This window comes from Dendrobates tinctorius, unplaced genomic scaffold, assembly GCF_039654945.1.
Source record: "Dendrobates tinctorius isolate UK_male_01 unplaced genomic scaffold, ASM3965494v1 ptg000366l, whole genome shotgun sequence".
Taxonomy (NCBI): Eukaryota; Metazoa; Chordata; class Amphibia; order Anura; family Dendrobatidae; genus Dendrobates; species Dendrobates tinctorius.
In genome coordinates this window covers 4,036,635-4,064,622 of record NW_027362032.1, presented here as the reverse complement: position 1 = coordinate 4,064,622, position 27,988 = coordinate 4,036,635, and the positions used below count along the sequence as shown (strand labels likewise).

The following is a 27,988-nucleotide window of genomic DNA, read 5'->3' as shown; positions in this document are numbered from 1 at the left end:
AGCCCCATCATAGCGGAGTAGCAATAGCAACGCGTTTCGAACAATAAGTTCTTTTTCCAAGCTACTTTCAAGTGAACACCATGCTGAATATATACCACCTCCCACCAATCACAGTTTAAACACACATGGTGCATAATAGCAATAAAATCAGTCATACAAAAACAGAAAAATATTAAAAACAAATCAGTATAAAATATACCAATTAAATATAAACGAATATAGATATATAGAGGATTCCAATGTAAAAAATATGCACATCAATTATGGAACATAATTTCCTTTCGTGCATTCAGTCCATTTGGAACACAGGTTTTCAGCTGGAACATCCAGAAAGCTTCTCTGGTCACTAGACGTCTTTTAAAATCCCCATCTCTTGATGGAACACATACTTTCTCAAATCCGACCACTTGAAGTGAAGAAATATTCCTTTGATGTTGAGAAATAAAATGTTTAGAGGAAAAGGACATGTCCGATTTAGAACTTCCAAGAGAGATTATATCGGTTATATGCTCTGAAATTCTCACTTTCAGTTTTCTCGTGGTGTTTTAGGTAGAAAACATTTCTCACATTAAGAACATGAAAAAGGTTTATCCCCTGTGTGAATTTTTTGGTGACTAAGAAAGATGATTTCTTCACAAAACATTTCCCACATTCTGAACAGGAAAAAGGCTTCTCCCCTGTGTGAGTTCTTTGGTGCTTAATCAAATTTGATTTCTGGGTAAAACATTTCCCACATTCTGAACAGGAAAAAGGCTTCTCCCCTGTGTGAGTTGTTTGGTGCTTAACCAAATCTGATTTCTTTGTAAAACATTTCCCACATTCTGAACAGGAAAAAAGCTTCTCCCCTGTGTGAGTTCTATGGTGCTTAACACAATCTGATTTATTGCTAAAACATTTCCCACATTCTGTGCAGGAAAAAGGCTTCTCCCCTGTGTGAGTTCTATGGTGCTTAACCAAATCTGATTTCTGGCTAAAACATTTCCCACATTCTGAACATGAATATGGCTTCTCTCCTGTGTGAATTCTCTCATGTGCAACAAGATGTGAATTCTGAGTAAAACATTTCTGACATTCTGAACATGAATATGGCTTCATTGCTGTGTGAATTCTCTCATGTGTAACAAGATGTGAATTCTGAGTAAAACATTTCCCACATTCTGAACAGGAAAATCTATTCTCTGTTATGTCAATTTTTTCATGTTTAAGAAAAGTCTTTTCAAGAAAATTATTTCCATATTCTGAATATGAAAATGGCTCCTTTCCTTTAGAATCAATTATTTTTTTAATGCTTATATCGTGACTTTGATTTTCCTTAGTAGTTGGTAATGAACCAAAAGATGGGACCGGTTTCATAGGATCAGATGACAGATCTTTGCTATGAAGGGATGATGGTATATCTGGAGTAACAGCATTAACTTCAGTTGTATCCTGTGAGAGCTCAAGATCATCAGATTTAAAAATTGAAGATGTCAGCGTTCCCTCTGATCTCCTGGTGCAATCATCTGCTAAAAATAAAACCAATTAATAATTTTGAATAAAATATCCTCAAATTTTATACTTTTGAACATTTCTACTTAAGCTGTCCATAAAAAATACAAGCTTTTTAAGAAATATTGAAGTATTCACCAAGACAATGACAGTTCACAGTCTAATCGAAAGCCTCATAGCATGAACCAGTGCATCATGGTGTTCAATGGTTTGTTCATTCTGCCTCCCAAACATGGAACAAAAAGCCAACAAACAATGTTATATAGGTGAAAATTATACCAATAAAACTTCTACTCATCTCACGGAAACACAAGAAACCACTAAGATCCATCATCTGTCAGAGGAAAACCAAAAGGTTTCCACAATATTTGTGGCTCAAAAGCTCTTGAAAAGCAACATGGCTTCCATAAACCAATCCAGCAACATCCGCTCTCCCAAAGTCAAATATCCACTCTCTTCTGAGCCTTGTAGTGCGCCCAAACCATATTTAGCATCCATATATGTGGCATTACTATAGTGAGAAGAACCCACTTAATTTACGGTGTGTGTTTCCTGGAGCACAATCTGGGCATTATGTGTTGGATAATAAAATGGCAAATGTGCAATTTTCATGTTGCAACATCCAGTGCGAGCTAATTTCCGTAAAGTGTCACTACTCCCATAGGATAATTCACTGAGGGTTATAATTTCCATAATGGAGTCACTTTATGGGGATTTCTACTGCTTTAGTTTCCTGTAATTGTGTTATATTAGGGCATCTGCAGATGGTGTGTCCCCTCTCCCCTGGAATCTGCTCCTGCGATGTTTGATTCCATCACCAAGCAGCGCCTTATTTATTGTGCAGGCGTTGCTGGTAATAGAAGAGACGTTGAAACCAGAAGCTCTGGGTGGCGCTGGCTCTGTCCAGCCACTAAGATTAGGGTGCCTGAGACCAGTAGTTTCATCCAGCCTGGCAGTATGGGTTTGTGTGCTGTCCAGCAATCTGGTAGCAATCTGCTACCTGCTTAAGCCAATTAGAAAGCACCAAACCCTACTAAAGCTTGAAGCCTATTCCCGGAATCTGCCAGATACAGCCTTGTTCTCCTCTGGTTCAGTCCTCTGTGCTCAGCTGGTGTATTTGTTTCCTGGTATAATCCCAGCCCGCTTACTGACTACACTTACTTACACTTACACACTTACACACTGACTGCACACAACGCAAACACGCTTTCTTCAGCGCTGCTCGAGGTGTGCAGAGCGGCAGTGGAGAAAATCTCTCTTAGCAGAAGACTTCATCCACTATAAGTTCATGCTCAAAACCTATAACTCTGCCCTTCATCTGGCCAAACAATCCTACTTCACCACCCTCATCACCTCACTATCCAACAACCCAAGACGACTTTTTGAAACCTTAAACTCCCTCCTGAAACCTAAAGTACAGGCCCCCATCACCAACCTCAGCGGTGAGGATCTGGCCACTTATTTCCTAGAAAAAATCAACCACATCCATCAGGATATCTCAGCCCTATCTCCTCAGTGCCTGGATCCCCTTCCCTGCCGCACCTCAAGCTCACTAGACATCTTTGAGCCTGTTTCAGAAGAAGAAGTTTCCAAGCTCCTCGCTTCTGCTCGGCCTACAACCTGCAACAGTGACCCTATTCCTTCACAGCTCCTGCAGTCTCTCTCACCAGTGGTCACCACTCACCTGACTAAAATATTTAACCTCTCTCTTTCTTCAGGTATATTTCCCTCCTCATTTAAACATGCCATCATAACCCCTTTACTTAAAAAGCCATCCCTGGACCAGAACTGCACTGCTAACTACAGACCTGTCTCTAACCTTCCCTTCATCTCTAAACTCCTGGAACGCCTGGTCCACTCCCGTCTAATCCGCTATCTCTCGGATAACTCTCTTCTCGACCCCTTACAATCTGGTTTCCGCTCTTTACACTCTACTGAAACTGCCCTCACTAAAGTCTCTAATGATTTAATAACAGCTAAATCGAAAGGTCATTGCTCCCTGCTGATTCTCCTGGATCTCTCTGCCGCATTTGACACTGTGGATCACCAGCTCCTCCTCACTATGCTCCGCTCTATAGGCCTCAAGGACACGGCCCTCTCCTGGTTCTCCTCCTACCTCTCTGACCGCTCCTTCACTGTATCTTTTTCCGGCTCCTCTTCCTCTTCTCGTCCCCTTACTATCGGGGTCCCGCAGGGCTCAGTCCTAGGCCCCCTCCTCTTCTCTTTATACACTGCCCCTATTGGACAAACAATCAGCAGATTTGGGTTCCAGTATCATCTCTATGCTGATGACACCCAATTATACACTTCTTCCCCTGACATCACCCCTACCCTAATTCAAAATACCAAGGATTGTCTGTCTGCTGTCTCTAGCATCATGTCCTCCCTCTATCTGAAACTAAATCTCTCTAAAACTGAACTTCTTGTGTTTCTCCCCTCTACTAACCTCACTCTACCTAACATCGAAATAACCCTGGAGGGTTCAACCATAACTCCCAAGCAGCATGCCCGCTGTCTTGGGGTCATATTCGACACTGAACTTTCCTTTACTCCGTACATCCGATCACTCAGTCGCTCTTGTCACCTGCATCTTAAAAACATCTCCAGAATCCGACCTTTTCTCACCTTTGAAGCTGCTAAGACTCTTACTGTCGCTCTTATTCATTCTCGCCTGGACTACTGCAACTCTCTTCTGATCGGTCTCCCTCTTACCAAACTTTCTCCTTTCCAATCCATCTTGAATGCGGCAGCCAGGGTCATATTTCTGTCCAGCCGCTTCACCGATGCCTCCATCTTGTGCCAGTCATTACACTGGCTACCTATTCGCTACAGGGTCCAGTATAAACTCATCTCTCTCACCCACAAAGCTCTCCACTGTTCTGCACCGCCTTATATCTCCTCTCTCATCTCTGTCTATCGCCCTACACGTGCCCTCCGTTCTACAAATGACCTAAGACTAACATCCCCCGTAATCCGAACCTCGCACCTCCGCCTCCAAGACTTCTCTCGTGCTGCTCCAGCTCTCTGGAATGCACTTCCCCAGGCGATCAGACTGATACCTAGCCCTGACCTATTCAAGCGCGCTTTGAAAACCCATCTCTTCAAACAAGCCTACCACATCAACTACCCAGCAAGCTAACTTTGCCCTGTTCCCTCCTTCCAAATATTATTCTGAATCTGCACCCTACTATTCATCTGTCTCCACACCCTTCATGCACATGATAACTGCACTTGATACTTGTCTATTGCACTTAAACACACGGGCTGATGACCGGATCATGCAGCTTTATATGAAAATCCCTATTATAATTGCCAGACCTGAATTAACAAGCATTTTTCACCTACTGTGTCCCCCCATTTCCTTGTAGATTGTAAGCTTGCGAGCAGGGACCTCACTCCTAATGTCACTGTTTGAATTGTCTTAACTTGTATTGAATTTATTGTCTGTACATGTCCCCGCTTAATTGTAAAGTGCTGCGGAATATGTTGGCGCTATATAAATAAAAATTATTATTATTATTATTACACTTGTGTCTTCTGATTTTCTACTTTCTCTGCTCTCCTGGTTATGGCCAACTACCTGACTATTCTTCTTGCCATCTCACTCCACAGAATAGCAGGTAACACAATGGCCCAGATCCATGTAATGGTGTTAGATGAGCATGGCAGTCACTGGGATCTGGAAAATAGAGTAGATAGAGCCAAGCCTTCTTGTGGTGGCCATCTTTTGATCTGCCAGGTGATCACTAACAGTGCTCCCAATACATCGTGTCTGCAAACTATTCCATCAAGGTCTGTGTACGAATAGCTAAATGGCGCTCCTTCCTTTCTTACCCTACCATGTGCCCAGAAAGTAGTGTACAACCATATATAGGGGATTGTTGGATTCAAGAGACATTGGGAAATAATTTGTAAGGTCCATTTGTTTCCTATTATCCTGGTGAACACTCTCTGGGTAATTAGAGTATGAGGCTCAGTGGCTCTTGGCAATCTAAACTATCGTAAGTGCCAATATTTTCCATCAGATGAGTTTCAAGAAGAAATATTAGACATTCAGAGAGCATTTTTATAATAGTGCAGAGCTGAGGTGTCTTAAATTTAGATCTCAGGCATTTGGCAGAGGTACTGGAGATATAATTTTAAAGGCTACCAGGTAGTGGCAGACTCACATAAGTGAGGCAGGCCGATCCCACAATCATCACTCTACCATACAAAATGAACCTGTACAAAAAGAACTAGAATAAAAAACATGTTACCGTTTTTTGGACTATAAGACTTTCCTGATTATAAGACGCACCCCAAATTTTGAGGAGAAAAATAGGAATTTTTTTTTTAATAACATGGTGGCGCTTCTTTTAATCCATGCGTCTTATTGCTGTGGTGAAGTGGGGTCATAGTGTCGCTGCTGGAGGAGGCAGTAGTGGGGTGCTGCTGCTGCCGCTGCCCGGGGTTGCCACCGTTGCTGCTGCCTGGGGTGTCCGCCGCTGTGGGGGGACTCTGTCAACATTTTGTGAAATGCCAGAGCCCCCGCATGTCCTGTGCGGTGGACTCTGTAAACATGGCTGCCGGGGGGCGGCGCATGCGCTGATGGCGATTTCGGTATCAAGATCTCAGGATATGAAATTTCAGCCCTGAAATTAGATCTCAGGACTCTAGGAAGCCATTAGCATCATTACCCTCCGCTTTCTCTTACAGGCCCATCATAATATTTTTCTTCAAGTGATCTTCTAACTTGCCAGCACATTCTACGTACGCTGTCATTTGGCTTTATAGTTTACAGATCTGGGCAGGTAACATCAGCATTTTAAAGTAGATGGATCCTCCAGGTTGTAAGTTCTATAGAAAAGGGCTTTCAATGCCCAAAGTCATTTGAACAGTTTTGGGTGGAGGAGAATGTTGTGGTCTAGAGGCAAAATGGTGATCATGGTAATACGGCCGGACTACACCACCGATAAAGCAGCCACAGCCGGTGACTGAGAGGAATCTGTGACTTCTCTGCATTCAGTGGTTACTACTCACCTGGGTAGTCATATGTGGGAATCTCCTCTTTACACCACTCATCACCCCTCACATATGTCTCTGTAGTATTAATATGGGTCAGATCTTCACCCTGAAACAAATATTGTAAAAGTCACCGACAGATGGAGAAGTCCCATCTATGATCAGCTCTAATCCTGCCATCTCCACCGTTCTCATTAAACAAGTTGTTGAAATATGTTTGGTACAAAAACTCATTCCTGTCTATGAGCGTTTAGTTGCTAAATTTGTAAACTATTTATAAAGCTTAAAAAAAACTCCCAGAGGCTCAAACAGGAAGAGCGTGTGACTGTATTTCCTGTTTTCCTGCTGTGTCTGTGTATGAGAGAAGCAGCCTGCTGTAGATACTGCACAGATAGAGACACACAAATGATTTATTCCTGATCTATTAAGCTTACAAGAGACAAAAAAACTGACTGGCACATCCAGACTAATGTGAATAGGTGCATACCAAGAGGAGCTACCCCCATATACAATATACAAAGAATGGTTGCACTCTATCATGCTAAGGCATGTCAATGTGGAATATATGTAATTAGAATTGCAATACAGCTTTAGAATTATAGAAAAAATATATGAGACTCTTAGCATAAAATTTGGCCAAATATCTGCCCACCAGCCATCAGATTTGAGGCCGCCTTGACGTTGGCTGGTGGGCAGATAATATTTGGCCAAATTTTATGCTAAGAGTCTCATATATTTTTTCTATAATTCTAAAGCTGTATTGCTATTCTAATTACATATATTCCACATTGACATGCCTTAACATGATAGAGTGCAACCATTCTTTGTATAATATATATGATCTATTAAGCTTATCATACAGTTAGGTCCATACATATTTGGACAGAGACAACATTTTTCTAATTTTGGTTCTAGACATTACCACAATGAATTTTAAACAAAACAATTCAGATGCAGTAGAAGTTCAGACTTTCAGCTTTCATTTGAGTGTATCCACATTAAAACTGGATGAAGGGTTTAGGAGTTTCAGCTTCCAAATGCAAGCACCACACCTCAAATCAACTCTTTATCTGCTTATTTGAGAATGACATAATGAAGGGATTGCCCACACCTGTCCATGAAATAGCCTTGGAGTCAATTGTCCAATTACTTTTGGTCCCTTTAAAAACAGGGTGGCCCATGTTAAGGAGCTGAAACTCCTAAACCCTTCATCCAATGTTAATGTGGATACCCTCAAATGAAAGCTGAAAGTCTGAACTTCAACTGCATCTGAATTGTTTTGTTTAAAATTCATTGTGGTAATGTCTAGAACCAAAATTAGAAAAATATTGTCTCTGTCCAAATATATATGGACCTAACTGTATATTGCTCTTGATTGTTCCTGAAAAAACAAGTTCTGTTGTCACATGCTTGGAGAGAATCGTGAGTAATCCGCCAACAGGTTATGGGCCCAGAGTAACACAGCAACTATAGCCCAAAGCAAAAGCAGCACAGAGCAATAGAGATGTCCACTAGCAGCAATCCTGTCAAGTTCTCAGTGCCAAGCCTCAAAAACCAGATATACCAGTCCTGGAAATTCAAGGGAAAGATGCTGTTAATAAGAGAAGATAGGTAGAAATACACTAAAGGGCATGTTACACTAAGCGATATCGCTAGCAATATCGCTATAACTTGTGACGTTATAGCGATATTGCTAGCGATATCGCTGTGTCTGATACTTACCTACGACCGGCTCCCCCGCTGGTTATCGCTGGTCGGGCGAGAACGTCCAGGACTGTTTCTCGTCGTCAGCTTCCTGCGGTGCTTCCTGTGGAGAGACCAGCGACGCGTGGAGCCGGGCGGGAGGACGCAGGATCGCCTGGTGTGACAGGTAAGTAGCGATCCCCGTCCCCAGCAATGTCGCTGGTGAGATCTGCCTGTGTGGCAGCTCACTAGCGACCACTTAGCGATGTACCAGCGATCCTGACCGCGTCATATCGCTGGTCGGGATCGCTGGTACATCGCTTAGTGTGACAGTACCTTAAGGATCAAGTGCCTCATCCATTATCAGATGATTGGCTAGAGAAGGATCAGAGAGCACAAAGCACGATCTCCCTCAGTGTAGATGATAATCAGATTGTGCATATACGCAAATGTGCAACTGCAAAAGAGATGTGGGATGAGTTACATAAAGTGCATGAAAGATTAAATCTCAGCAATAAGTTTTATCTCATGAGAAAGCTATATCAGTTTAAGCTAAGTGATGGACGTAATATGCAGGACTATATAAGAAAAACCCTATAGATTGTGGAGCGTCTCAGGAGTTTTGGAGAAGAAATTAAAGATTTTCATGCTGCTGCATTTCTATTAAGTGGTCTTCCAGAGAGTTATGACAGACTTGTGACTGCACTAGATGCACGGCCAGATGATGAGCTGACACTAGAGTATGTTAAAGGCACACTTTTGGATGAATTCAAGATAAAAACGCAGCATGTAAGCAGGATCCTTGCGGGCAGGATCATCTCTCCTTCTGTACTTGTGTGCACCTTGTTTTGCTCATGTTTATTGTACTTGTCTATATTTACCCCTTTTCACATGTAAAGTGCCATGGAATAAATGGCGCTATAAAAATGTATAATAATAATAATAATAATAATAATAATTGCAGAGAGAAAGAACCATACTCTCTGTGAAAGTGGAAGAAGTATGTTGTTTGATGCGAGTCTACCTACAATGTATTGTGTAAAAGCCATCATGACAGCTTGCTATCTTTAAAACAGAGTGCCAGGTAAAGCCACAAATAAAACTCCATATGAGCTGTGGAACTGTGAGAAGCCTAACCTGAAACACCTCAGGATATTTGGAAGCAAAACATTTGTGTATGTTTCCAAAGAAAAACGTTCCAAGTGGGAAACACACGCAAAGCAAGGAGTCCTGGTGGGCTATAGGGAAACTCAAAAGGGATACAGAATCCTACACCCAGAGACCAACACAGCAACAATCAGCAGAGATGTAGTGATTGATGAAAACTCTATCGCTCAAATTCCATGATGTTACACCAGTTGTTGAACCTAAGAAGCAAGAACAAGAATCTTAATCACCAAACCCACATGCCGTAATGGAAAACACTGAAGTGTAGATAAGCTCTGAAGCCACCAAGGAAGACACAGAAAAACCAAGTCAACCTCCAGTCAGGAGATCAGAAAGGCCAAACAAAGGTATCCCAGCTAGATGACTTTCTTATATGGTCAGAACTCTTCCTGAACCAGAGCCACAGTCATGGCAAGAGATGCAAAAACTGCCAGTCCACAAGAAGCAGAAGTGGATAAATGCTGCTAATGATGGAGTCCCTTCACTAACTCCAGACATGGGAGCTTACTGAGCTACCACAAGGAAAAAGAGCTATCGGATGTAAGTGGGTCTTCAAAAAGAAATATGACTCAGAAGGTAGCGTTCACCGGTTTAAGGCAAGATTGGTCGCAAAAGGGTACTCGCAAAAGTATGGTGAAGATTATGATGCTACATTTTCTCCAGTTGTGAAGCAAGCCACATTCAGAACTTTAATGTCAGTAGCTGCAGTTCAACAGATGACAGTGAGACATTTTGACATCAAAACAGCCTTCCTACATGGTGACAATGATAAATCCACCTGAGGAAGGCAGCGATCCGCTGCCGAAACGCATAGAGGTCTAATAAAAGGCTGTTCACTATCTACTTATTGCAGTGTGCTCTATTGCCATAGTGCTCCTCAAACTGACCACATACCATTTTTTCCCTAAAAAATACATGGTGACATTGAAGAAGAGTTGTACATGAGCCAACCCAAGGGGTATATTAAAAAGGGTGATGAATTCCTTGCCTGAGGAGGTGGTGATGGCGATCTCAGTCGAGGGGTTCAAGAGAGGCCTGGATGTCTTCCTGGAGCGTAACAATATTGTGTCTTACAGTTATTAGGTTCTTTAGAAGGACGTAGATCTGGAGATTTATTCTGATGGAATATAGGCTGAACTGGATGGACACATGGCTTTTTTCGGCCTTGCTAACTATGTTACTTTGTTTAAGAGCACCTTGTTTGTAAAATGCAAAAGTCTTTCTATGGACTTAAGCAGTCGGCAAGAGCTTGGAACTCAAAAATGAACAAAGTCTTGATGGATGAAAGATCTAAAAGATCTCAAGCTGATCCATGTTTGTATATGAAAAATGTAGCAAAGGAGTGGATGTATGTTCTCCTATATGTAGACGATGTAATCATGTCTTATTAAGATGAAAAATAAATTGCAAAGCTAGGAGAAATTCCCAACCAGCACTTTGAGACTAAGAACCTTGGAAATATGACATATTATTTGGGAATCCAAATCCATAGATAGGAAGATGGGAGTTTTCTTCTCAACCAAAGCTCTAAAATTTCCACAATCCTAAACCAGTTTGGAATATTAGAAGCTAAAGGCTGAGAGTTACAGACAAGCAGTGGAGGAGCTTCTGTACTTAGCAACCACAACTTGTCTGGATATCACGGCCACAGTCGGAATTCTCTGTCGACGTGTAAGCAAGCCACGCCAGAGTGACTGGAATGCAATTAAGAGAATGCTTCAATATCTTAAAGAAACTCAAAGGTTAATGTTAAGATATCTGCATCAGGAGATCTCACACTCAAAGGTTATGTGGATGCAAATTGGAGATTCAAGTGATCGAAAATCAACAAGTGGTTACTTGTTCAAGTTAGGAGAAAATTCAATTTCTTAGTCCAGCAGAAAACAAGTGTCAGTTGCATTATCTTCTACAGAAGCAGAATATATGTCTGCTGCTTATGTAATTTGGTTGAAACAACTTTTGGAAGATTTCGGCAAGCCATTAGCTCAACCAACAGCTACCTTGCCAGCAGTAAGAAGATTAGTGCAAGGACTAAGCAATTTGATGTAAAACATCACCACTTACGTGACTTAGTAGAACGTGGTGTACTCCAGTTTGTTTATTGCGAGTCTGACAAGATGATAGCTCATGGCATGACAAAGCCATTATCAAGAGCCAAGTTTGTGGAATTCAGAACCGCAATGGGAAAAACAGGATAAGTAGTTGTTGAGTGGGGGTGTATGAGTGTTTAGTTGCTAGTTTTGTATGCTGTTTATAAAGTTTTAAAAAAAACTCTCAGAGGCTCACACAGGGAGAGCATGTGACTGTATTTCCTGTTGAGTCTGTGAATGAGAGAAGCAGCCTGCTGTAGATGCTGTACAGATAGAGACAAACAAATGATTTATTCCTGATCTATTAAGCTTATCATATATTTTTCCTGATTGTTCCTGAATAAGCAAGTTCTGTTGTCACACGCTTGGAGAGAATCGTGAGTAATCCGCTGCCAACACAAGTTCTGTGATGTATTAAGAGAAGTATAGAGTCTACATCACGTCAAATAATTATTCTCATCTTCTCCTTCTTGATCAGATCTCTTCTGGAACACTATGTCCAGTTCTGGGCATCAAAGTTAAAAAAAAACATTGACAAGCGAGAGCAAGTTCAGAGAAGAGCTACCAGGATGGTGAGATAAAACAAGACTGAGCACAAGACCTTCACAGCCGTCTACACATCATAGGGGAGATCTCCTGACTAGAGTTGAGCGAAACGGGTCGAAAAAATTCAAAAGTCGCCGACTTTTGACAAAGTCGGGTTTCATGAAACGAAACCCGACCCTAGGATGAGGTCGGCCACGAGGTCAGCGACTTACGCGCCAAAGTCGCGTTTCAAAAGTTTGTTTTGCGCTCTTTTTCAGCCAATCAGGATCCACGGACACTGTGGGCAACGTGATGACATAGGCACGGGTCACCACCATCTTTCAGAAGGGCATGCAAGTGATTGGCTTGCTTTGGTGGGCGTCACAGGGGGTATAAAAGGGCGTGCACGCCAACCGCCATCTTACTTCTGCCGATCTTAGCATAGGGAGAGGTTGCTGCTGATTCTGTAGGGAGAGCGTTAGGCAGGGAAGAAGACAGAAAAACTGCTTCTGCTGCTAGCGATTTGGCCTGAACAACACACCAGTCACTGTGTGTGCAGTGCAAGGGGAGGCTATATAGTGGTGTATCAGTGGTGTTGGTTGTTGGGCTGCCTTCTAAGGCTTCCTGACAGGCTGGCATTGCTGTTTACCCACTGCTCCGCAAACTGCTTTTTTAAAAGCAATCCAATCTCCCTTATCCTCTAGTCACTTTGGTCACAGCTGTGCCATCGAGCCTGTCACATAGCGCTCAGATATTCATTGGGCCTCAAACTGCTTTTTTAAAAGCAATCCCAATTTTTTTTTTTTGTCCTGCTGAGAAGAAAAAAAAACTGCTTCTGCTGCTGATAGCAATTTGGCCTGCACAACACACCAGTCACTGTGTGTGCAGTGCAAGGGGAGGCTATATTGTGGTGTATCAGTGGTGTTGGTTGTTGGGCTGCCTTTTAAGGCTTCCTGACAGGCTGGCATTGCTGTTTACCCACTGCTCCGCAAACTGCTTTTTTAAAAGCAATCCAATCTCCCTTATCCTCTAGTCACTTTGGTCACAGCTGTGCCATCGAGCCTGTCACATAGCGCTCAGATATTCATTGGGCCTCACACAATCCAAAAGTGTCCAGTGTCCAAAAGTGTGTGCAGAGATTCAAAATCTCCCTTATCCTCTAGTCACTTAGGTCACAGCTGTGCCATCGAGCCTGTCACATAGCGCTCAGATATTCATTGGGCCTCACACAATCCAAAAGTGTCCAGTGTCCAAAAGTGTGTGCAGAGATTCAAAATCTCACTTATCCTCTAGTCACTTAGGTCACAGCTGTGCCATCGAGCCTGTCTCATAGTGCTCAGATATTCATTGGGCCTCACACAATCCAAAAGTGTCCAGTGTCCAAAAGTGTGTGCAGAGATTCAAAATCTCCCTTATCCTCTAGTCACTTAGGTCACAGCTGTGCCATCGAGCCTGTCACATAGCGCTCAGATATTCATTGGGCCTCACACAATCCAAAAGTGTCCAGTGTCCAAAAGTGTGTGCAGAGATTCAAAATCTCACTTATCCTCTAGTCACTTAGGTCACAGCTGTGCCATCGAGCCTGTCTCATAGTGCTCAGATATTCATTGGGCCTCACACAATCCAAAAGTGTCCAGTGTCCAAATGTGTGTGCAGAGATTCAAAATCTCCCTTATCCTCTAGTCACTTAGGTCACAGCTGTGCCATCGAGCCTGTCACATAGCGTTCAGATATTCATTGGGCCTCACACAATCCAAAAGTGTCCAGTGTCCAAAAGTGTGTGCAGAGATTCAAAATCTCACTTATCCTCTAGTCACTTAGGTCACAGCTGTGCCATCGAGCCTGTCACATGGCGCTCAGATATTCATTGGGCCTCACACAATCCAAAAGTGTCCAGTGTCCAAAAGTGTGTGCAGAGATTCAAAATCTCACTTATCCTCTAGTTACTTAGGTCACAGCTGTGCCATCGAGCCTGTCACATAGCGCTCAGATATCAGTGGGCCTCACACAATCCAAAAGTGTCCAGTGTCCAAAAGTGTGTGCAGAGATTCAAAATCTCACTTATCCTCTAGTCACTTAGGTCACAGCTGTGCCATCGAGCCTGTCACATAGTGCTCAGATATCAGTGGGCCTCACACAATCCAAAAGTGTCCAGTGTCCAAAAGTGTGTGCAGAGATTCAAAATCTCACTTATCCTCTAGTCACTTAGGTCACAGCTGTGCCATCGAGCCTGTCACATAGCGCTCAGATATCAGTGGGCCTCACACAATCTAAAAGTGTCCAGTGTCCAAAAGTGTGTGCAGAGATTCAAAATCTCACTTATCCTCTAGTCACTTAGGTCACAGCTGTGCCATCGAGCCTGTCACATAGCGCTCAGATATCAGTGGGCCTCACACAATCCAAAAGTGTCCAGTGTCCAAAAGTGTGTGCAGAGATTCAAAATCTCACTTATCCTCTAGTCACTTAGGTCACAGCTGTGCCATCGAGCCTGTCACATAGCGCTCAGATATCAGTGGGCCTCACACAATCCAAAAGTGTCCAGTGTTCCAAAAGTGTGTGCAGAGATTCAAAATCTCACTTAACCTCTAGTCACTTAGGTCACAGCTGTGCCATCGAGCCTGTCACATAGCGCTCAGATATCAGTGGGCCTCACACAATCCAAAAGTGTCCAGTGTCCAAAAGTGTGTGCAGAGATTCAAAATCTCACTTATCCTCTAGTCACTTAGGTCACAGCTGTGCCATCGAGCCTGTCACATAGCGCTCAGATATTCATTGGGCCTCACACAATCCAAAAGTGTCCAGTGTCCAAAAGTGTGTGCAGAGATTCAAAATCTCACTTATCCTCTAGTCACTTAGGTCACAGCTGTGCCATCGAGCCTGTCTCATAGTGCTCAGATATTCATTGGGCCTCACACAATCCAAAAGTGTCCAGTGTCCAAAAGTGTGTGCAGAGATTCAAAATCTCCCTTATCCTCTAGTCACTTAGGTCACAGCTGTGCCATCGAGCCTGTCACATAGCGCTCAGATATTCATTGGGCCTCACACAATCCAAAAGTGTCCAGTGTCCAAAAGTGTGTGCAGAAATTCAAAATCTCCCCTGTCCTATAGACACCTTGTACCTTGTTTTACATACTATATAGTTTGTTGGATTTTGTCTACATTTCTACCAAAAATGAGGAAGGCTGGTGGAAGAGGCCGTGGAATTGGGCGGGGGTTGGCAGCTGGTAATGATGGTGTTGGTGGTGGATCTGATGGTAGTGGCAAGAGCAAAATAGGACCGAATGCAGGAGGTGTTGAGCCTGCGTCATCGTCTGGCTACATAAGGCCTCGAACGCTTAGTTTTCTAGGAGTTGGCAAACCGCTTTTAAAGCCAGAGCATCAGGAAAAGGTTTTGTCTTACATTGCTGACTCAGCCTCCAGCTCTATCGCCTCCTCTTCTTCAGTTGTAAAAAGTAAAAGCACTGAGTCGTCATTGGAGGCTCATGTTCATGAACCACACCTTTCCTTGTGTCCTTCACCCCAACCAAGATTGAAGGATGACGCAGGCCATACTACTGATTACTCCATGGAGCTGTTTTCACATACCATGCCTGGATTATCAAGTGAAATGGTGAATTACCCAGGCCAAGATGAATCTGACATGGAGTGCACTGATGCACAGCCGCTGATGGATGATTCTGCTGGTACATTCACTCAGAGCACTACATTGTCCTCGCAGTGTACAGAGCCAGATTCTGACCCTGATGAGACTCAGGTGCCCCTTCCCGCACACTATACCACCATACACGGTGACACAGAGGAAGGTGCACATGACATAGAAGAGGAGGTGATGGATGACCCAGTTGTTGACCCAGATTGGCATCCATTGGGGGAAGAGGGTGCTGCTTCCAATAGCTCAGATGAGGAGCATCCACAGCAGACATCGACATCGCAACAGCTGTTATCTGGCAGGCCCGGAGCACTCCAAAGACAGGTTCCAAACATCAAAAGAGTTGCTGGACAGCTTGTCCAGAGGGTCAAAAGATCACAGCGTGCTAGGCCGCAAAATGTCTGCCAAAGTAGGAAGAGTGCAGTGTGGCACTTTTTTGAACAAAATCCTCATGATCAGGCCAAGGTTATCTGTAAGAAGTGCGCAAAGACCTTTAGCCGAGGGAAAAATCTGAAAAATTTGAATACCAGTTGCATGCTTAGACATTTAACCAGCATGCACTTGCAAGCGTGGACACAACACCAAACCTCAAGTGCCACATGTGCAACTGATCACAACGAAGGTAGTCAGCAACGCTACATTGTTTCCCCCACTGTAAGCCCACCGGTTAGCACAGCAGCAAATGTTGAGGTGTCGTTGCAAGGCCACAGCAGTCAGGGAATCCCACTGTTATATCAACGAAAGACTGATTCTAGGCCATCAGAAAGAACACCAACTCCATCACCATCATCAACCCTCTCTCAGTCCGCCCTGTCCACCGCTACTTCCACCATATGCAGCTCTCAAGTCCAGCTCACCCTCCCAGACACTATGAGTAGGTCAAGAAAGTACTCAGTCTCTCATCCGCGTACACTGGGTTTGAATGCCCACATTGCCAAACTAATCTCGTTTGAGTTGATGCCGTTTCGGTTGGTGGAAAGCACAGCTTTCCGCGAACTCATGGCCTATGCAGTACCCCGCTATGACCTACGCAGTCGCCACTTCTTCTCTCGCAAAGCCATCCCAGCCCTCCACCATCATGTGAAAGACCGCATTGTCCATGCACTCAAGCAGTCAGTGAGCGGAAAGGTGAAACTCACTACTGATGCATGGTCCAGTCGGCATGGCCAGGGCCGTTACGTGTCCATCACTGCGCACTGGGTTAATGTGGTGGATGCAGGGTCCACAGGGGACAGCGGTGGTGAGACAGTGCTGCCTAGCCCACGGTATAGGAAACAGTTGGCTGTAGGCGTTCCACCCTCCTCCTCCACCTCCTCCAGAAGCGAAAGCTCGTCCACAGAGCGCAGTCGTACGAGCACTCCATCTGCAGCTGCCACTGTTGCACACGATGTGTCCCCCCATCGAGCAGCTAGTGGAAAGCGTCAGCAGGCTGTGTTGCAGATGATGTGTTTGGGCAACAGACACACCGCCGAGGTGCTGGCCGAGTACTTGAAGCGACAAACTGAGTCATGGCTGGGCAGTGTACATCTTGAGGCAGGCAAGGTAGTTAGTGATAACGGCCGTAATTTTGTGGCAGCCATAGCCCTTTCAAAACTCAGCCACATACCTTGCTTGGCTCACACCTTGAACCTGGTGGTGCAGTGCTTCCTCAAAAATTATCCGGAGTTAACAGCCCTGCTCCAGAAGGTGCGAAGACTGTGCGCGCACATCCGCCGGTTGCCTGTACACTCCGTTCGTATGCAGAAGCTGCAGCGATTGCTCCACCTTCCCAACCACCGCCTCATTATCGACATTGCAACAAGGTGGAACTCCACCCTGCACATGGTGGAACGGCTGTGCGAGCAGAGGCAGGCCATAATGCATTTGTGGGAGGATACCCGGCCAGGCACTTTGAGAGCAGACATGGAGTTGACAGGTGTGCAGTGGTCGAAGCTGAAAGACCTCTGTAAAGTCCTTCAGTGTTTTGAGGAATGCACACGGCTGGTAAGCGCAGACGACGCCATCCTAAGCATGAGCATCCCACTTATGCGTTTGCTCATGCAAACTTTGACGCACCTTAAGGAGCAGGCGTCTGCAGCCAATGTTGATGAGGAGGAAGAGGAGGAGGGAATCCTTGATGACATTCAGCCATTGTCTGCTCAGGGACCTCTCCTGGACGAGGTGGAGGAAGAAGAGGAGGAGGGCTCGCTTGCCCTGCTGCTAGTGTGCTATCCGAAAGAGTCTTCAGTGCTGCTGGATCAATCCTGACAGAAAAAAGGACCCGTCTGTCGACCCAAAATGTTGATGATCTAACCTTCATTAAAATGAACCATGCATGGGTTTCAAAGGATTTTGTCCCACTTTCCCCTGCTGACCCATAGTTTGCCAGAAAAATGGCTCGCTTTTGTCTTCCTCTTCCTCGGACTTCTCCAATTCCTCCATTTGCAGCTGCTGAATGTCTAACATCAACATATGCCATTTTTTCCACCTCCCTAACTGGGCTGCCTCCCCCCACAGGGCCGGAGTCACCACCTGGCGCACGCACCCGTGCGAGTGCCGTTGCCCTGGACAGGTGGGTGGGCACACTCTTGGGCGATGGCACTGGCACAGGGTCCCTCATAGTACAATCAAGTGTTTCTGATGGTGGGGGTGCACACCCGCCGTCAGACACACCGGCATACTATGAGGGGCCCTGTGCCAGTACCGCCGCCCACGAGTGGGCCCCCCCTGCTGGCTCAGGGCCCCAGCACTTGCAATACTTACCTCTCCCTGCTCAACCGCTGTGTAGTCTAGGCTGTTAAATCCTTCACTGGGACTGCCACTACAAATTTGGTGAACTGATAGATGATGGTTAAGACATAGCTATGCCCTGTCCTGCTGGGCTCTATCTTCAGATGATCAATGGCTTCCATTTGTTGTGGACGTCGACTCACAATGAGATGCAGTGCCGGTTTTTCATCAGCTTTCACAGTTTTCCTACTCACAGACGTGTGACATTCCTGCCCACATTTTTAAATGTGCCCTCTCATGCCAATCCAATAGAATCGCCTACAGCCTGTGGCTTGTGTCTTTTGCACTCCAAAGTCACCTGACAGATCATGATAGGCAGTGAGGACCATGTCTACATCTCTTCTTGTGATCAAAATTTGATGGCGATGAGTAACGGTGATGGGATCAATGGTACTGCGATACAGCAACACTTTCTTCACAAAGAACTGTTTTCGCTGTCTCCACACACAAAGTAATTGAGGGTCAGCATCACCTCTGAGAATTCTCCTGGGAGTTTTTCCCGTGATTAGTAATTCCTAAATTTCTGCAATCACTCGACTTTATGTCTGTACTTTTATCCATCTTGTTTCCTCTTGCGGAGAGTCTGGACTGTCTTACTGAGACAGAAATATATATGAAGATTTAAAAATACCCCAACAGTGTATACTGGTGTACGCTTCAAAAACATTTCCTTTTTTCTACTTTTTAGATTGTTGTCTAATCCATACTGAGGCTGTGAGTGTCTTTGTCGTACTCCGGAAATAAACACGGAGATTTTAAATGTTTAAACTCTGCTATATATACCTGTTATCCGGAGATACTGTACCCTTTCTCAACTTTCTGCAATCTTGTCGAATCCATACTGTGCCTGAGACCGTCTGAGTCTGCCTCCTGATTACAGATGAGTGGTGTTTGAGTGGAACTGTTGGCCAAGTTCAAATTCTAGCTGTTTTGGGCGGTGTTAGATCCGTTCATCGAACTACAACACTTTGATTAAAATTCGGCTGTTCGAGTTTCCATTCGAGAACGTTTCGTTAAACAAAAGCGTATCTTTTTTTCATATTAATAATGGTTTTCAATGATAATAGACAGTTTTAGGGCATAGTAGCGGTGTCTGGTAGTCAGCGGTGTACTACACCTGTGAAGGAGCTACACTGTGTGTGTTTCTAATAATTTTTTAATATTGTCCTGAAAATCCCTTTGGGCCTAGTAACTGTGTCTGCTACTCAGAAGAGGAGCCCACCCGTGAACCGAGCTATGCCGCCTGTTTATGAAAGAACCAGTTTTTGACTGCATTTACACCACTTAATACTTAGGGCCTAGTAACTGTGTATGCTACTCAGCAGAGTTGGCCACCCGTGAACCAAGCTATGCCGCCTGTTTATGTAAGAACTGTGTGCTACTCAGCAGAGGAGCCCAGCTGTTAAGCAAGCTACAGCACCTGTGGTTTGGGCACTTAATTTTTTCACATTCTTTCTGGAATGCCGTTTAGGCCTAATTCCGGAATTACGGTTGACCTGCACTTACTGGGAAATGCTTGTTCGTGGGGAAGAATTGTAATCCCAGATCCACATCACTAACGGGGTTCAGCGTGTTATCCGCACCTGTAAGCGATACACGCTGGTCCTTTCATTGTAGCACGCGTGCAGCCCCGGACATGTAAGGGCATGACAGACCTGTTATTGGCCGATCTCGCGTGCCAGAGCCTTGCGTGTCCCTCTAGTAAGCTGGACGCGGACCGCGGGGGGCATGCCTGAGTCTCGTTCGTTAACGGAATTAAGCTTGCAATCTGTGCAGCTTTTTTGTGGATGGCATGGTTGAAGTTGCCCATGTTGAGTCCAATTAAGCCGCAGGCTCCACTCCTGGTGGTGCCCTTCTGGACATTCCTTTAAGGTTCAGCTTTGCAACCATACTGCCCCCGGAAACCAAACACTATTCCTGACAGTGACATTCTGGTCAAAGAGCGCGATGACATCACGTCTGTACGCCCTCTGCCTAAACAGTGCAAGTGCAGAAAGATGGATGAAGGGGACGACGAGGAGTCCAGAGTACAGGGATTCCCTAGCGAGGAGACTTATTTAATTGTTTTAAAGGTTGATATACAAAAAAATCAATCCTTAAAAGATACTTTATTAACCAATCATTAAAAAGTTTTCAAAACTTCAAAAAACAGGCAAACAAAAATAGGCTTATTGCTGATTTTCAAAATCCAGCCACAAACACTAGAGAGTCGTTCCAATGTCAGGTAGAGGGTCACAAACCTATTTGTCCCTATAGGGCCCTATATCTCTCTCCTACCTGACAGCGGAGGTTGGCACCCTCTTGATACGCAAATGGCGCCCCCACTCCTCGGCGGCTCTCCCTAATCACCCTGTTGACTCCTATCTAAATGACATCAGCTTGGAGTACAACAGATGGCCGGGGACAAAACTCAAGTCATACACTATAGAAATGATCCCTGAAAGTATAGTCATAGTTTGTGGCTGGATTTTGAAAATCAGCAATAAGCCTATTTTTGTTTGCCTGTTTTTTGAAGTTTTGAAAACTTTTTAATGATTGGTTAATAAAGTATCTTTTAAGGATTGATTTTTTTGTATATGAGCCGTTGAATAATTAATCCAGAATTATATTTATTAAGAATTTTTGTTTTAACCCCTTCACGACCAATGACGCCACATAGGCGTCATAAAACCTGGTTCAAATCTGACCAGTGACGCCTATGTGGCGTCATGACTTCAAAGCCCCCCTGCGGGTCGGGTGACCGGGGTCACTGAAAGGTCACCCGACCCGCAGATACAGGGGGCTTTGTAATTCACCACAGGGGGCGTGGCTTCGCCCCCACGTGGCTACGATCGCTCTGATTGGCTGTTAAAAGTGAAACAGCCAATGAAAATTGATGAAATATTACAATCCAGCCATGTCCGACGCTGCTGTAGCATCGGACATGGCTGGAGACACCGATTCCACCCCCCCCACCGGCGATGGCCCCCCCGCAACTGAATGACAGCGGCGATCTGCCGCCGCTGTCATCATCTGCCCCCCTCCCATTCCTTCTGCTCCCCGACAGCCTCCGATCCCCCCCTCACCCCCCCGGTACCTCCTGAGTCCCCCCGTCCCTCCCGGTGTCCCTCGGGTCCAGATGATGGGCGCCGCCATCTTTGAAAATGGCGGGCGCATGCGCAGTGCGCCCGCCCGAATCTGCCGGCTGCAGATTCCATTCTTTCATTTTGATCACTCTCACAGTGATCAAAATGAAAGAAAAAGTAAATAAACCCCCCGATTATCACCCCCATAGGTAGGCAGAACTAATAAAATAAAGAAAATATTTTTATTTTTATTTTTCCATTAGGGTTAGGGTTAGGGTTGAAAAGAGGGTTAGGGTTAGGGTTAGGGTTGAAAAGAGGGTTAGGGTTAAAAAGAGGGTTAGGGTTAGGGTTGAAAAGAGGGTTAGGGTTGAAAAGAGGGTTAGAGTTGGAAAGAGGTTAGGGTTAGGATTGGAAAGAGGGTTAGGGTTGGAAAGAGGGTTAGGGTTGGAAAGGGTTAGGGTTGGAAAGAGGGTTAGGGTTGGAATTAGGGTTAGGGTTGGAATTAGGGTTAGGGTTGGAATTAGGGTTAGGCTTGTGGTTAAGGTTATGGTTAGGGTTGGGACTAGGGTTCGGGGTCTGTTGGGGTTAGGGTTATGGTTAGGGTTGGAATTAGGGTTAGGGATGTGTTGGGGTTAGGGCTGTGGTTAGGGGTGTGTTGGGGTTAGGGCTGGAGTTAGAATTGAGGGGTTTCCACTGTTTAGGCACATCAGGGGGTCACCAAACGCGACATGGTGCAACCATTGATTCCAGCCAATTTTGCGTTCAAAAAGTTAAACGGTGCTTCCTCCCTTCCAAGCCCCGACGTGTGCCCAAACAGTGGTTTACCCCAACATATGGGGTATCAGCGTACTCAGGAAAAATTGCACAACAACTTTGGGGGTCTAATTTCTCCTGGTACCCTTGGGAAAATAAAAAATTGGGGGCTAAAAAAATATTTTTGTGGAAAATTTTTTTTTTTTAATTTTCACGTCTCTGCGTTATAAACTTCTGTGAAGCACTTGGGGGTCCAAAGTGCTCACCAGGCATCTAGATAAGTTACTTGGGAGGTCTAGTTTCCAAAATGGGGTCACTTGTGGGGGGTTTCTATTGTTTAGGCACATCAGGGGCTCTGCAAACGTAATGACGACCGTAGACCATTCCATCAAAGTCTGCATTTCAAAACGCCACTACTTCCATTCCAAGTCCTTACGTGTGCCCAAACAATAGTTCCCCCCATATATGGGGCACCAGCGTACTCAGGACAAACTGTACAACAACTTTTGGGGTCCAATTTATCCTGCTACCCTTGTGAAAAAAAAAATTGCGGGCTAAAAATCATTTTTTTTGAGGAAAAAAAAATATTTTTTATTTTCACGTCTCTGCGTTCTAAACTTCTGTGAAGCACTTGGGGGTTCAAGGTGCTCACCACACATCTAGATAAGTTCCTTAGGGGGTCTAGTTTCCAAAATGGGGTCACTTGTGGGGGGGTTCCACAGTTTAGGTACATCAGGGGTTCTGCAAATGTAACATGATGCCCGCAGACCATTCCATCAAAGTCAGCATTTCATAATGTCACTACTTCCCTTCCGAGCCCCGACGTGTACCCAAACAGTGGTCATCCCCCACATATGGGGTATCAGCGTACTCAGGACAAACTGGACAACAACTTTTGGGGTCCAATTTATCCTGCTACCCTTGTGAAAAAAAAAATTGCTAGCTAAAAATCATTTTTTTTGAGGAAAAAAAAATATTTTTTATTTTCACGGCTCTGCGTTATAAACTTCTGTGAAGCACTTGGGGGTTCAAGGTGCTCACCACACATCTAGATAAGTTCCTTGGGGGGGTCTAGTTTCCAAAATGGGGTCACTTGTGGGGGGGTTCCACAGTTTAGGTACATCAGGGGTTCTGCAAATGTAACATGATGCCCGCAGACCATTCCATCAAAGTCAGCATTTCATAATGTCACTACTTCCCTTCCGAGCCCCGACGTGTACCCAAACAGTGGTCCCCACCCACATATGAGGTATCAGCGTACTCAGGACAAACTGGACAACAACTTTTGGGGCCAATTTATCCTGCTACCCCTGTGAAAAAAAAATTGCTGGCTAAAAATCTTTTTTTTTTTGTGGAAAAAAAAATATTTTTTATTTTCACTGCTCTGTGTTATAAACTTTTGTGAAGCACTTGGGGGTTCAAAGTGCTCCCTACACATCTAGATAAGTTCCTTAGGGGGTATAGTCTCCAAAATGGGGTCACTTGTGGGGGGTTCCACAGTTTAGGTACATCAGGGGCTCTGCAAATGTAACATGACACCCGCAGACCATTCCATCAAAGTCAGCATTTCAAAATGTCACTACTTCCCTTCCGAGCCCCAATGTGTACCCAAACAGTGGTCCCCACCCACATATGGGGTAGCAGTGTACTCAGGACAAACTGGACAACAAATTTTGGGGTCTAATTTATCCTGGTACCCTTGTGAAAATAAAAAATTGCGCACTAAAAAATAATTTTTCACGGCTCTGCGTCATAAACTTTTGTGAAGCACTTGAGTGTTCAAGGTGCTCACTACACATCTAGATAAGTTCCTTAGGGGGTCTAGTTTCCAAAATGGGGTCATTTGAGGGGGAGCTCCAATGTTTAGGCACACAGGGGCTCTCCAAACACAACATGGTGTCCGCTAACGATTGGAAGTAATTTGTATTTCAAAAAGTCAAATGGCGCTCCTTCCCTTCTGAGCCCTGCCGTGTGCCCAAACAGTGGTTCCCCCCCACATATGGGGTACCAGCCTACTCAGGACAAACTGGACAACAACTTTTTTGGTCCAATTTCTCCTGTTAGCCTTGTGAAAATTAAAAATAGTGTGCTAAAAATCATTTTTGAGGAAAAAAAAATATTTTTTATTTTCACTGCTCTGTGTTATAAACTTTTGTGAAGCACTTGGGGGTTCAAAGTGCTCCCTACACGTCTAGATAAGTTCCTTAGGGGGTCTAGTTTCCAAAATGGGGTCACTTGTGGGGGAGCTCCAATGTTTAGGTGCACAGGGGCTCTCCAAATGCGACATGGTGTCCGATAACGATTGGAGCTAATTTTCCATTCAAAAAGTCAAATGGTGCTCCTTGCCTTCCGGGCCATGCCGTGCACCCAAACAGTGGTTTATGACCACATATGAGGTATCGGTGTACTCAGGAGAAATTGCTCAACAAATTTTAGGATCCATTTTATCCTGTTGCCCATGTGAAAATGAAAAAACTGAGGCTAAAAGAAAATTTTTGTGAAAAAAAAGTATTTTTTTTTTTTACAGATCAATTTGTGAAGTACCTGGGGGTTCAAAGTGATCACTATGCATCTAGATAAGTTCCTTGGGGGGTCTAGTTTTCAAAATGGGGTCACTTGTGGAGGAGCTCCAATGTTTATGCACACAGGGGCTCTCCAAACACGACATGGCAACCGCTAAATATTCCAGCATATTTTCCATTCAAAAAGTCAAATGGCGCTCCTTCCCTTCTGAGCCGTGCCGTGCGCCCAAACAGTGGTTTATGACCACATATGGGGTATCGTTGTACTCAGGAGAAATTGCCCAACAAATTTTAGGATCCATTTTATCCTGTTTCCCATGTGAAAATGAAAAAATTGATGCTAAAAGAAAATTTTTGTTGGAAAAATTAAAATGTCCATTTTTTCTTTCCACATTGCTTTAGTTCCTGTGAAACACCTGAAGGGTTAATAATCTTCTTGAATGTAGTTTTGAGTAGCTTGAGGGGTGCAGTTTTTAGAATGGTGTCACTTTTGGGTATTTTCTGCCATATAGACCCCTCAAAGTGACTTCAAATGTGAGGTGGTCCCTAAAAAAAATGGTTTTGTAAATTTTATTGTAAAAATGAGAAATCGCTGGTCAACTTTTAACCCTTATAACTTCCTAACAAAAAAATATTTTGTTTCCAAAATTGTGCTGATGTAAAGTAGACATATGGGAAATGTTATTTATTAACTATTTTGTGTCACATAACTCTCTGGTTTAACAGAATAAAAATTCAAAATTTGAAAATTGCAAAATTTTCTAAATTTTCACCAAATTTCTGATTTTTTGACAAATAAACGCAAAAATTATCAACCTAAATTTACCACTAACATGAAGCTCAATATGTCACGAAAAAACAATCTCAGAATCGCTAGGATGCGTTGAAGCGTTCCTGAGTTATTACCTCATAAAGGGACACTGGTCAGAATTGCAAAAAATGGCCAGGTCATTAAGGTCAAAATAGGCTTGGTCATGAAGGGGTTAAAGGTTGGGAGCAATTTTTGGAGAGCACGATACTCTGGAGAATGATATCTGGGGCCCACCATACACTGGAGCATTCCAAAGGTGGACATCAGTCACTGGAGCAGCATTTACAGGGCCCATTATACACTGAAGCATTAGAAATGGGGCCCCTTATATATGGAGCATTATTTGGGCCCATAAGACACTGGATCTTCATCCATGGTGAACAACATATACTGTAGCATTATGTGGAGCTCATCATATACTGTATCTAACATTATATGGGACCAATGGTTCTGTATGGAGAAATATATGGGCCTCATTACTCTGTATGAGGGACTATGCGGTGGCCATAATACTGTATGGAGGAATATACTGTCCGTTTTTGGAGCTATTGGAGAATTTAAAATGGATATCAGTCATGTGATGTAAGAAGTGAAGTATTTTTCATTGTACTATACCGCTATTTCTCTGCCGTGTCAAAGGATCATGAATTGTGTCATGTGTTAAAGGAGCCCAGTGACACTCTTTGGCCCTGGGCCCATGAAAATCTGGAGCCAGCCCTACACCCCCACAACTTTAGCCAAATAACCCCCAGTTTTCAATGCCTAACTATTATTATAAAGTAAATTAAGGTTGACAAGCTTAAGAAATAAGAATTGATGTTTTTGGCATTAAAATGGGCACTGTAGGTGTGTTTCCTGTCCTCCACTCCCTGCCGACTTTTCTTCCCCATTGACTTACATTGGGTTTCGTGTTTCAGTCGGCCTTCGATTTTTCACAATAATCGGCCGATTTCGTTCGACCCGACTTTTGCGAAAGTCGGGTTTCGTGAAACCCGACTCGACCCGAAAAAAGGCAAAGTCGCTCATCTCTACTTCTTACCCATGGTCTTACGAGACATTATACCTTAGTTCATAATAAAGATTTTAATAAGTTACAAATTATTCCTATTGATCATATCCCTACTCATATTCCAAATAGGATTCTGAAATTAAACAGGAAACAGGTATATTGGATCTATAAATTAAGAAGCCTCAAACCACAGGGTCTTCATGAGATCACAGAGGTTTTTATTTAATTTATTAATGGAGGTTGTTATATGTATTTATTTATATTTTTTTGATATTTATGGAGGTCCTTTCATATTTATTTTCCTATGGGAGTTTATACGGAATTTCACCATGAAATACCTGATGATTATTTAATTGTTATAAAAGATCTTATTCATGTTTTATAAGGGAAGTATTTTTAATGTGTTTTTAATATAATTATTTCCATCATACTCCTTTATGTCTAGTAGGCCCTTTAAATTTAGAGACTTTTTAAGTATAAGCGCTCCACAGTAATAGGATTAAACCGATGGTGCTGCGGTTAGAAAATGGGATGAGTGGGGGCGTGGCCTAGACTGTCATGGAGTAGGACGTGCAGTCTAAGATCTCCCGGCACATCCACCCTAAATCAACTGAAATCATAGCCCATCCAGGCTAAATCCTCTCAGAAATCTTCTCAGAGTCACTCAGGAGTGACACCCCAGGCCTTTGGAGCCCTATTTGCCAGTTCCTACGGACTTTTGAGGTCTGGTACGTGCGAGGCCTAACACTTACTGCGGGGCCTGTTGAGGCCTACTGGCCATACCCGGACTGTATTACTTGGGCTCAGATCCCACCTGAAGAATTGGGGTAGAATCCCCCTCAGCAATCATCCGAACCATCTTCGGCACGTAAAGAAGCTTATATCAGGCTTATTATAGCCCCCTCTAGGGATAGAGGATCCCGGACCTCAGGCTCCCTCCCTCAGCCCTGATTCGACCCCCCATCTGGGCCACGGCTCTCATAGGAGCTCCTAAAGAAGATTACCGCCTATTTCTGAGGTAACCGGAGACAAAGACGCTCATATAATAGTTCACAGAAAGATTTATTTCTTCAATTGACTATTAATTTTTGCTGACGGGCACTCAGGTGCTTTTATAGAAGAAAGAGAAAAAAAAAAAAAAAAACCCACTGCGCAGGCGCGACATTCCCTGGCCGCGGCTGACACCGCCGAGCGGCTTGAGGCAATAGCGCGCGCCTGAAATTCAGACTTCGGCCGCCCGCGGCTGCATCTTCATTACGGTACGCCTTTCCTTCCCTCCTGCTTCCGCTACCTAACCTCCCGCGGTCAGAACAATTGTCCGGGACCTGCCTGGAAAATCCTGAGGAGCGAATCTGTGGCAGCGGTTTAGAGCCATATTTTCAAGCGCCTCGCGCAGGAGCACCTCCCCCCGGCTGATAAACCCGACTGCCGTAGCTACAGCGGCACGGGAAGGCAT

General features: G+C 44.2%; 1 protein-coding gene and 1 pseudogene across 1 annotated transcript; both read right to left on the bottom strand.

Moving 5' to 3' along the window:
* Nucleotides 1–474: 474 nt before the first annotated feature.
* On the bottom strand, nucleotides 475–27,988 carry LOC141075644 (uncharacterized). Its single transcript, XM_073562754.1, has 2 exons — nucleotides 27,829–27,988; nucleotides 475–1,502 (listed from the first exon to the last, which is right to left on the bottom strand). Exons 1-2 carry the CDS (start codon nucleotides 27,986–27,988, stop codon nucleotides 475–477), a joined length of 1,188 nt encoding a protein of 395 aa, XP_073418855.1.
* LOC141075666 (small nucleolar RNA U3) lies at nucleotides 20,731–20,825 on the bottom strand (annotated as a pseudogene).